General features: G+C 36.1%; 1 protein-coding gene across 1 annotated transcript; it reads left to right on the forward strand.

Moving 5' to 3' along the window:
• Nucleotides 1-29: 29 nt before the first annotated feature.
• On the forward strand, nt 30-10,170 carry LOC145231708 (lysosome membrane protein 2-like). The gene is made up of 12 exons (XM_080096356.1): nt 30-162; nt 619-776; nt 1,663-1,804; nt 1,880-2,089; nt 3,071-3,162; nt 5,296-5,345; nt 5,423-5,492; nt 6,050-6,180; nt 6,556-6,722; nt 7,682-7,810; nt 8,619-8,762; nt 9,146-10,170. Exons 1-12 carry the CDS (start codon nt 34-36, stop codon nt 9,245-9,247), a joined length of 1,524 nt encoding a protein of 507 aa, XP_079952482.1. The 5' UTR covers nt 30-33; the 3' UTR covers nt 9,248-10,170.
• Nucleotides 10,171-12,504: the final 2,334 nt, after the last annotated feature.

Here is a 12,504-nt window from a genome sequence, read left to right on the forward strand (position 1 = left end):
AAACATTCACTAGAACTTGGAGCTGTAGCAAATATGGGGTGTTGTAGAAAGACCCCTTGTCATGTTACTCTGACAGTTATAGGGCTCATTTTCTTAGTTGCTGGTATAGTTCTCATAGCACTGGATGTTGCTGAGAAGATTATTGACAAAGAATTGGACAAGGTAAATAAAACGGCCACTTGCTAATTTTAATAGCTTAAAACTTTGGTTACCAAGCGGTTGTTTGACCATAGTAGTTTCATTTCCACCATGGTTTGTCCTTATGTCCAGATTTGGTGAGGCATATGTCTTGTCACTAGCTGCACTGATGAAACCTTGTTGGTCAAACCAGTTTGAACTGTATGAAGCCATTTAGCTAATAATAAATAGAGCTGTTGTATTTAAAAACACAATGTGCAAATGATTTTTAAACAAAAATTAAACATATATCAAATAAACATGTAAAGGAACTTATGAGTTTTAATCCTAACTTAACTCTGTGGTATTTTTAAAAATGCAAGAATTAATTTTGCTGTGCAAATGGTTTATTTATCAATTTCAGTTAATTATGCGGAGCATCATTTGTGCTGAACTTACACTTGCTATAATAAATATGTTTTACACTTTTTTATTTTTCAGCAACTTGTGTTGAGTTTGGATTCTCCAGCATACTCGCAATGGATGAACCCAGCACCTCCCTTATACATGCAGTATTACTTTTTCAACGTTATAAACCCTGATAATGTTACTCATGGTGGAAAACCAATCGTTAATCAAGTCGGCCCGTTTACCTACAGGTCAGAATAGAAGTAAATTCTGTATTAAATGGTAGTAATTTAAGACATGATGTGAAACTTTTCCGTATGGTGTAAAAATGAAATACAGTAAACATTGGTTAACCGAACCTGCTTGGACGCAAAAAAATTGTCCGTATTAGCTGATTTTGGTTGGTGTAAGCCTTGCCACATTACTAATCATTTCTACCTCAAGTTTTGTTTGAATTAGGCCAGTGGTTCTTAAACTTTTTCTTAATTTTTTCAAAACAGTCCCTTTGCCATTATTTCGAGGGCTTGCGGTCCTTGAATGCGTATTTCAGAAAAACGAAAGTTGATTGCAGGATTTTAGCCAGTAATGCAAAATTGCATATAACAATTATCCAAAGACAGCATCTGACATCACAGACAAGACAAAAAACATTATGATTGTGCGCGAACAATTGCATTTTTGTTAGTTGTCGTGCAATGAGGGCTTTGTAATTGTTTTGTAATGGATACAGTCGGTTTTCAATTCTGCTTTGATTTAAACTTATTCAGTGGCACAAACTGATGCCAAATCAGATCATAAAATTACTTCAACGTTTTCGCGGTCCCCCCAAAATTGTGTCACAGACCCCTAAAGGACCGCGGACCCCAGTTTGAGAACCCGTGAATTAGGCAAAGATACGGATTAACCAAATTCGGTTTAACCACGATTTACTGTATATTCACTTTATGAATGCCCAGCAAATATTGTGTCAACTGGAATATCATTTTTATGGAAAGTTTATTGGTTCTAAAAAGTGTTCTATGAATTGTTGTAATTTTATAAATCTTATTGACACTTTACATTTAATATACTTTAAAGATACAACGAAATATGTTTTTTAGCATACACAATTTACAACGTGTTTCAAATTGATTGTAGATTGTATCAACCAAGAACAGACGTTGCATTTTACACAAACGACACTGTCTCTTATAAATACAATCACACACTGGTTTTTGAACCTTCCATGTCCGTCAAGGGTAAAGACTATGTCATTCGACAGCTGAACGTTCCTCTTATCGTAAGTAATGAAAATACATATACATACATTTATGTATGTCCTACATACAAATCTAAAAAAACTGACATTTTTCAGACCGTAAACAGCATGGTGAAGAACTTTCCTTCATGGGGAAAGGACATTGTCAGCGTAATCGTTAGTTTATTATCGGATGCAGACTTGTTTGTTGAGCACACAGTGGAAGAGTGGCTGTTTGGTTACAAGGACCCTGTTCTTAGTGCTGTTAGCGAGTTTTTGGGCAATTTAGGAATTCACATCGAGTCAGAGTTTGGTCTTTTCCTTGGTGTAAGTATGTATGGCTAATCAGTATCTTTAGGTTTCATACTGTGTTGTTGGTTTTGTGTACTTATGTTAAACTAGGAGAAGTATGTATTAGGGTTCTCATATATATGTTTTGCACTACAATCCTTTTTAGAAAGTGGTCCTTTGGTCCTGTTGTTGGTGTGATTAGGATTTGTCCCAATATGTTTATTATGCTACAAGTACTTTTGTGCGGATTTGTGTAGTTAAACTGGTTTTGATACAGAAGCCCATAAACTACACTTCCTCCCATTATTAATACAAAGCAAACAGCCTTGGGCTGAGATCACATGATTATTTCTGTGTCAGCAAGATTTCTGGAGTCACTCTGCTGAACTTGCAGACCAATATGCAAACATATCTTACCACATGGCACTTATATGACCTGATCTGTATTAAAGTGAATTAAATTGGTGTTACCCTGCTCCGCAACATAACATGTACTAATGTGGAACACATACACATGTGAAGGTCTTTATGAGACATGAATTGCTTTTTTTTCTATTTTAACAAAACGTTGTAATATTTTCAACAATGTATGCATTAGTTTTGCCAATCTATTGATTTATGAGAGCCAACAAGATGTTATCACAAAAATGCACATTAAAACATTTTTTTTCATTTTGTTTGTTTCTTCTTCTGGTTGCCAAAAGAACCAAAGTCCTTGAATTTGTAAATTAACAGCAAAAAAATACCTAGTTAGGTCCATTTTTACCACATGCATGTGTTTTCAAAGTGAATAAACATTATAAATTTAAATTTTGATCTGTGTTTATTTTGTACGACATAATCCATATTAAACTAAACCAAATTTGGATTACCCTGTGCCATATCAAACCGTCTTTCATTTGCAAAAAGTTCCTAACTTTTAATTGCCTATAAATAAAACAAAAGTTTTTCTTTTATTGAGGTATTTAGGTTGTGTTTTTTATAAAATAAATTCAAAATCTGTTTCTTTTATGACAGTTTAACAACAGTGATGATGGAGTCTACTTGGCTGACACAGGAAGGTCAAACATTTCAAACGCCAATAATTTGTATCGCTGGAACGGCAAGAGGTTTAATGCATGACAGTACAATGTGCAATGTTGCATTACATGTAACATGTTAATAATTAAAAAGATCAACTAGGTTATACATTTGTTTTGTTTTTTTGAGTCCAATGCATGGATAATATGTGCATGGTTTCAGCTATTTTGTTTTTATGGGTCCCCTTCCCTGAAGGGGACACATATTGATTTTACTCGAATTGTTTTTTGTTTTTTTTCTTTTTTTTTCTTCCCAAAGTTTGTCCGACTCGTTTTTCCATCAAATGTTTGATGGATTTGGCTGAAATTTACACAGATGGTAGATATAGTTATGTAGATGTGCATCCCACTTTGTTTTTGTTGATAACCCCAGTATTTACCCCGCTAGCCCCCTAAAATGGGTATTTTTCCCCGGAAGTTTGTCCGACTCATTTTTCCATCAAATGTTTGTTGAATTTGGCTGAAACTTACACAGATGGTAGATATAGTTATGTAGATGTGCATCCCACTTTGTTTTTGTTGATAACCCCAGTATTTACCCAGCTCGCCCCCTAAAATGGGTGTTTTTACCCAAAGTTTGTCCGACTCGTTTTTCCATCAAATGTTTGATGGATTTGGCTGAAATTTACACAGATGGTAGATATATTCATGTAGATGTGCATCCCACTTTGTTTTTGTTGATAACCCCAGTATTTACCCAGCTAGCCCCCTAAAATGGGTGAGTTTTTAAACAGTGTCAGAATTGGCTGAAATTTGGATTTCTTGTATAGTATGCCATTTATAGGTGTCGATTGTTGTGTTCAACCCTGTAGTCCTAACATTTACCCCACAAGCCCCTAAAGTGTAAAACGTATTTGTATGTTACTGGGCACCACAAACGAAAGATTTCTTTGGAGCAATAGTGTTACAAGGCAACCAGTTGTATGTCGCTCGTTGGGTTGCTTGGTGGTCGTTTTTGCGCCATGGCAGTTAGGGGCTTATTAACAGCCCTATGACGTCAGAAACATTAACGGTTGTTGCTCAAAACACCTCTAGTGGGCAAAATTTTAAACATTGGCGGATTGGGCTGAAATTTTGCAGTACTATTGATTGAGTCATTGTGGTTTTTATATATTTTTTAGTTTGTGTGTCGAACCCAATTAGTTGCCCTACTAGCCCCCTAAAATGGGTCAGTTTTTTAAAACGTTAAATAGGACATACTTCAAACAATATCTGGGGTGAATCTAATTTTATAGTTTGTATTCTACATAGTATTGTTATTTAAGCCCAGTGCCGATCACTGTGTTTTACCTTATAACACCCGACTTTCTCATGGTTATCTCTTGAATTGCATTATTTTCAACTTTGCATGTGTGGGGACCCATGAGTTTTTGCCTGCAGAAACGACTAAAGTTATAAAAGACGAATATGGGACCCAATACAAAATAAGCATAGGAAATATATTTATGTTTCAAAATAGGTTATAGTGTATATGCAAGAGCAATATGTGCTAAGCCACCCTTCTAGTTTTATAAAGCATTTTTGTAAATTTGTTTGTTTTTGTGTGAAATACATGGCAAAGCCTTAAATTAATTCATGCAGTTTAAATGTAAAATATGTGTGGTCCATTATATGTATTTGCATTTCTTTTTCCTTGCAATGTTTAATTAAGACAAATGACACTATTTGTCAGATCAATGACAGATTCTGATGACAAATTACTTTACCATCAGTCATGACCACATTGAGCATTTAAACTTGTGTTGCACTGAAGTTTTGGTTGCCTGAATATGCTATTTTGCTGATGTTTCAGTTTTGGCCCAAGCTTTTTTCAAATATTCAGCTGGAACCGAACTATTTTAGTGTATAAAGTTAATGCCTAAACTTTCAATATCACTAAATTAACACTTTATAAATTTGCTTATGATTGTATCTGGAAAACACCAGCCACTGTCTGCAAAATTTTAATTGTTTTGTTTAGGTTACATATTGTAAAAGTTGTTCTGAAGTTTCATTGTTCAGATTTGGCCTGATTTCGCTGCAACGATTTGCTAATATGACTGAATATTCGATTTCGGCCCAAACCTTTTGCAGTAGTTTGGTGCATCACCACTTTATACCACTTTGTTTGACAACTGTAACATGTTAATTCATCCATTTAAAAGTACGTATATTTTTTTTCAGAACACTGGACTACTGGACAAGTGACATAGCAAACATGATCAATGGCACAGGTAGGTTTCAAATTAAATCATATCAAACGAGCGTTTAATGAAAAAATGAAAAAAAATTAATCATTTTCATCTTGCAGATGGGGTGTTTATGAACCCAAAAGTGAAAGAGTCCGACGTGTTGTATATCTTCAACACAGATGTATGCAGGTAAACCAATAAAACTTTTAGTGGCTAGACTTTACGATTATAGTGGTTTTTGTGGATTACAAATTATACCCCAGCGTATACAAGCATTCCACACATTAGTCTGCCAACAATAAACAGAGTTCTATGTTCTGCTGGTTTGTTTTTATGAATGAATGACTTCAGTCAAGTGCTGAAAGACCTGTGACCAAGATCAAATTCATATTGTACACAGAGAAAAGTTTGTTATTTTGTACACACTTGGTTTCAACGCTTTTTGTCTTCTGTTACTAATGCATGTCAGTGTTCTGTCAGTAAACATGCATTAGGTCAGCACCAAACTTGGCTATTTTTTTTTAACTTCCTTTAAAATGAGCTAATGTCACATAAATCTTATAGACTTGGGTAGACTTTTTGTTAATGACAGCAATGCACTTCTTTAACCATGAATGTTGTTCTTGACTTACTCAACAGCCTTATTCGATACAAAACAGGCCCTTTTTACCACAGGGTTCCCAATGTGGTAAAACAATCTCTGTTCAATGTTACACTTAAGAATACATCTCACAAACATTTCACAGGTCACTGTATCTTACTTTCGTTGAGAAGACATCAGTGAGAGGAATTGACACTGTACGATTTAAGTTACCTCCCAGCGTTTTCGAAAATGTTACCGTAAACAAAGATAATGCTGGATTTTGTGTACCCAAAGGTAAAGGAAATTGTTCACACTCATTGTGAAAATTGTTAAGCAACAGTTTTCTGAAGTTTGAAACATTAATTTGCAGGATTCCAAAAACAATGCAAGTGGGCTTTTAAGTATTTGTTGATTGACATGGCTATTATTTGCTTACTGTCTGTTCTTGCAATAAATGTTTGCACAAGGGAATTCATTACAAAACCATAAGCAAACATACGAAATCACTTTGTCAAAATACTATAAATTGTTCACAGCATTTGACTGTATTGCATACTAAATGTGCCTGGAAATAAAAAAGACTATGTCTGCTTAACGAATCACATTTCGTTTTTTCCAATTCCAAATTACATCAAAAAAATATCATCGGAAATACTTTATGTCATTCAGGTAACTGTTACGATACTGGTGTAATGAGTATAAGCCCCTGCAAACAAGGAGCTCCAGTGTTGGTATCTGCACCTCATTTTTACATGGCTGCCAAGAGCATCATTGATGGGGTGGAGGGCTTGAATCCAAACGAAGCAGAGCATGAGACATATTTGGACATTGAACCGGTGAGGGGAAATCTTGTTTGCTTGATTAATTGCTGCTGACACAATCAAATGCTTCATGTGCTGGTTTTGAATAATATGGCTTGGACATTCCGATCGCAAAACAAATTGCAACAACATTGTTGTCAGGGTTATTTTAAACCCAACTATCTAATGCTTATAATAAAGCGCATTTTAGGTCTGGACCAATTACAAATGAGTAATGTATTACTGTGCTGGGTTATCTGAATTTACAAGTCATGTTTGTGCTGTAAATTCATTTTAAACCTGATGTTCTATTGAGTGTTGTGTTTTTGTACAAACTGAATAAACGAGTATTGCTCTTCCAGCAGTTCTTGAAATCAATGTTTTACAGTCCCATACCAAACACCTTCGTCAGGATAATGGCATATCTTGCAAGACAAATTTCTTATAATAGTTGTAATACTGATCAAATAGTTGTAGTCCAGTGGTTCTCAACTCGTTTCAGGCCATGGACCACTGGCCCAGTAAAAATAATATCATGGACCATTTCCTTTTTGAGCAAGATTGAAGTAAGCATACAAAACAACTATTTGGTCTTGAAACGTAACTCTTTAAAACCTATACTTAAGAAGTGAGATACAATTGCCAACAGCTAAACATTTTGATAATCTTTCAACATGTAACATGCAATCATGTCTAGTTTATCGCCAAATTTACTGGAGGTCCTGTACACCACCCAAAAAATCATCATGGACCACTTTCATGCAGTATTATTTTCGGTAATACTATTTGTGTCCCTATGTTTTCTTACACCCAGTGAGATAAACTCAATTTGATAGGAAAATTTCAATGCAAAAAAGACCAAGCACCTTTTTGCATTTATTTAAGCTTCAAAGAAATGTTTGTCATTGTGCACCTTGTTACATTTGCCATATCAAACCTAATTAGATTACAGCTGCACAGCATGACCTAGATAAAGTGATCTCTTCGTTTTCCAGATGTCAGGGGCTGTGTTCCAAGCTGCCAAGCGCTTGCAAGTGAGTGTTGATGTTGATCCAACTAAGGCTGCTTTCAGCCAGTTGAAGAATGTAAATCGTGTGATTCTGCCTGTCCTCTGGCTCAATGAGGTAAATAAAATATTACACATAAAAGTAAATTAGTATTTTGGTTTGTGTATTGTCCTTTTTATTAGTTTGTGATCGAAAATCTGTTGACACCAAAAATACTTTAGGCACAGAATAAATACACTTCGTTTACTAACGAGCTTCATGCTACCGTTCGTTTTTGAGGTTTAAATGTCACAAAAATCGGTTCACAATCTTTTAGGTTTTGTTGTTTGTATACGTTTTTTTTTTAAATTTGTTTGCATAAGTTAGTCGTTTTTTGCCAGTTTTTTTGCCAAAACTTATTCGCTATCCCTCAAATTTGGACTAAACATAAGATCTTATCGCTTCAACCTTGGTTAGCAGTTTCGAATAATTAGTTGTGTATATTTTGCGAAAAAAGCAAAGCCACCGCAAACATCAGTTAAACCGGATTCGGTTAATCCGCGTCTTCGCCTAATTCGGACAAAACTTGAGGTACAAATGATTTGTAATGTGGCAAGGCTTAAACTAATCGACATCGGTTTATCCGGATCTTCGCCTAATCCGTTTTGGTCCAAACGGCTCCGGATTAACCGATGTTTACTGTATAATGTTTCCCATTTGACCCAGAAATATTTTTCGAAAACTGTGAAATGGTAGATATCGTTATAATGTATCACAGTTTTTAACCTTTTGTTCGTATAAAACTATTTTTGCCTCAAGAAACCCTTAATAGGAGATGAATGGGAACGACATGATTGAAAAGCATTGCGTTATACGACGTTTTGCTTTTTAGTTTTGTTCTCTGAGCAATATACTGATTACTGAGCTGAACAAAATTCTATTTCAGAGCGTTTACTTGGACCAAGGCACCGCCAGCCAGTTTAAGAATGAAGTCTTGACCCTTATCAATGCTGTACACGCTATGCCCTACGTAATCTTAGCAATTGGGGTCCTACTCATGGTTTTTGGCGTTCTGCTTCTAATTAGAGGGGTAAGTAGCCTGCACAGCGTTTTGTTTTGTAAAGCTTTTCCGATTAAAACTCTTTTTTTCGAAGACAATCTTAAGTAGTAAAACCCTGTTTTGTCTAAATTAGCTGATTTAAGTAAAAACCGTATCGACGGGTTCACCACTGAGCCTGCGTAGCTCAGTTGGTAGAGCGCGAGACTCCTGTCGTGGGTTCGAATCCCACCGCATGATAAATTTTTCTAGCCTACTCTTTGCCATATTGAAATGCTTGGTGATCGGCTGATTCGGTATAACGCCTTAAATGGGTCTGGCGTACAGTGATTTAAACGGCAAGCAGTCTTTTAAAATTTGCTTTTTGATAATAGTATGGCGTTAAAAATAAATTTCACAAAAATCTTAATTTTTAGCGAGTCCACAAGAGAAAGTCGAACCCATATGTTCCCGTAAATGATGAAGTACACGTTACTGACAGCGGAGGCGCCAAGGTCACTGATCCCAGTGATGACTAACTTTCAGCGAATGCGTGCAACAATTTTCCTTCCTTCTCATTCTACATTTGTTTGACTTCTGTTGCCCCGATGATTGCAATATTAGCTGCGTGTTTGATTTACATACGAGTTGCAGCATGTATCGATATAAAGTTCGTACGTTTGTGTTCTTTATGGCTCACTGTTAAGTTTTTTTCTTATTTTTTTGAATGTTTTGCCAATTGTCATGTCATACTTACACGGGGTTGGGTTTTTGAATGAAATCTACAATTTCGCGAGTTGGACAACCTTTTTGGGCCCTCCGAAATCGACGTTGAAAAAAATAAGTTTAATGTCAGTTTTGTAAACTTGAAATATTGATAGGGTTGTTCTTTATTTCAAAAAATGATATTTTGTCAGTGTTAAAAATGAGTTTGAGATTTAAAAAAATGAGGTACGTCACATTTTTTTTTTCAATTTTGCCAATTGTGACGTCATACTTACACCGGGTTGGGGCTTTGAATGAAATCTTAAGTGAATAACCTAGAATTTCGGGAGTTGGACAACTCATTTGACCCTCCGAAATTGACATTAAAAACAATGTTTCATGTCATTTATTTGAACTTGAAATATTAATAGGGTTTTTGTAATGATATTTTGTCAATGTTAAAAAACGATATACAGCATTATGTACACACTAATTTAAAACGTTTTTGTGCACCCAGTTGGTGACAAACTTATTTGTGGCAAGTGTAATATGTGATTTTTCCCACCCCGTAGTGACTATGGCCTGATGTGGGGTTAAAATAATGTTATGCATCGATTTTTGTGGCCTTGTTATATCAACCTTTATTACTGTACTTGTACCACTTTTCCTTCTTGGATATACTTTAATTGAACAAGTGTGATTTTTGCGCATTACGATTAAGGTACAACAGATAGCAAATACACGTACATGCCTTTCAGCTTAAAAGTGACGAGAGAAGTTACACGGAAGGATGTGGACGCCTAAATGCGATGTTGAAGTATCTATACCACCCGTTCAACACAGCGAAATTTATCAGAGTGTAACAAACATATGCAATATTTAATGCATTAGAATAGCTGACTTTGTTGTTTCTTGGTTTATTAAATGGCGGTTTTATGTTTTTAAAGCCGCTATAAGTGAGTTTTGAAATTGCCTCTATTTTGAGTAACGGATTGCCGGTTCAAAAACTCGAAACAAAAAGAAAACTTTCGCAATTTATGAAAGGCAATTGACGATGGTTTTGTGTCATAAACATCTAGTTTTGACAACTAAGTTCCTGACAGTGATCGTAGAAGTAATGTTGCAATCTGTTGCAATTGCAAACGACACAGCAGGATTTCGCAACGCCTATTTGAAATCTCCTCTTAATGTAAGTTAATATTAGTGATGTATCGATTACTCGGTTTACCGAATTTAATCAAGCTGAATCACCTGGATTTACAAAGATTTGGTTTCGGCCAAATAATTTGTTGCGACTCAGCTGAAACCGTTTCTTTTACGAACGTAAGCGCTAACAGCGTCTTTTCCGCCTAAATATGCACCATATGCCAGAATCTTCCAAACTAACATCGCTGCAATTAGTATATTGCGATTGGTTTTGTAGGAAAAGGTCAGTGAAAACCCACATTTATAATACCATAATGAAACACAACTATTATATATCGCAGGTACACCACTGTTTGGTGGTGCTCTATTTTATGCTTTCATGTTAAAAGCGTAGCGTTGGACTTCGCATGACATTACAAATGATTAGGTTCCTTCAACCAATTTGGTTTCGGTCCGAAGCCAAATTAGCCGATTCGATACGTCGCTATTAAATATGATACAAAACAATCGTTAAAAAAGAAAAAGATATCGTTCAGAAGTTTCCAACTTGAAGTGAACCCTTGATAACCTTTATTTTCCGTCGTAGCTAATTATACTCGTCGCCGGTCACGGGGCCAACAGCTGGCCAATCAGCGTCGATTGTTCCCGTAATTGTCGTCCACTTGAAGCAGTCTCGAGTGCGCTGGGCATCGATTTCGTTCCCGCCTTTTTTCCCTTAAGAGAGTTGCACAGTCCTTGAGCAGAAACACGATGTTTGAGCAAAAGGGCGCCAAGTGTTTTGTGGAAAGTAGGTGAAAGATAACTAGAGCATTGACTTTGACATGCTAAGTTGATATATTGACTCCGTTTTCCATAAACACAAAGTGAAATTATGCCCCTATAGAATTAGTTGGTATCTTTTGCGACTTGTAGCCTACACATGTTTTAATGCATTTAAAGCAAGCTAACATCACTACTACTTGATTTAAGTGCCAATTGTCATTCAGGAACGGGCCGCAGTAGCTAAAGTGTTTGATGTTAATTTAAAAAAGCTATCTCCACACAAGCTGTCTGCATTGAACAAAAGACCATAGGCGCTAACAAAAACACAACGATCGGTTACCAGTTTTGATTGAGACATTACGTAAGAATGGCGTTTTGTGACGACACAGTAGTTCCGTGAAGTGGCAACTCGACTCGGAGGGTGCTTGGCCGTAAGTCGCCGGCAACCTTGCCACTCATTGCCATGGCAACCGACGGTAGAGTGTGCGCTCCAGCCGGGCCTGAGCCGCAGCACCAACACTTCAGCGCCTAAAAACGCTCAACAACAGTTTACTTTCTTTGGAAAGCTAAAAACTCCATTTTGTGTTTGCAAAACTGTTTTGGCCAGCAAGAGGAGGTCTACTCTAAACTGCTTTTATTTGTCAATCACAGCAATGTCAACTGAAAGTAAAAGTAGGCTAATCATTTATATTATTCGGTTTGATTTTCAAAATCAAACTATACACACGATACTTTCTTGATTCTTGTTATCACCCGGGACGCGTGTCTTTTAAGATATGGAACGACGTACAGACGTTCTTCTGCCATAAATACGTCAAATATTTTTTAACTTCATATTTAAGTACAGTAAGTTATACAGAAGTAAATATATCTCGCCGCTTGTTTTCAGTTTTCTAAGATTTAATAGTACCATAAACAAATCCTGCAAATACAAATCTATCTTCTTGTTTAATTCAAATAGCATAGCTTGCACATACACTATTAGGTCTGCACTCAGAGTCATAATTGCCATTTGACATAGTGGCGTATAAAAGGTGGCCCACCTTTGCATTGGAATTTATAAAAGTCTGTCTCACAATGCTTTTTTAATGTCGAAAGTCTAGTCCACAACTATTCTTTCTTGTGGTGAATGATGAATTGCGTCATCGCTGAGGCCCTTATCAGTTCTCCGTCCATCTACGTC

This window comes from Phallusia mammillata, chromosome 1 (assembly GCF_965637545.1).
Source record: "Phallusia mammillata chromosome 1, kaPhaMamm4.hap1.1, whole genome shotgun sequence".
Lineage (NCBI taxonomy): Eukaryota > Metazoa > Chordata > Ascidiacea > Phlebobranchia > Ascidiidae > Phallusia > Phallusia mammillata.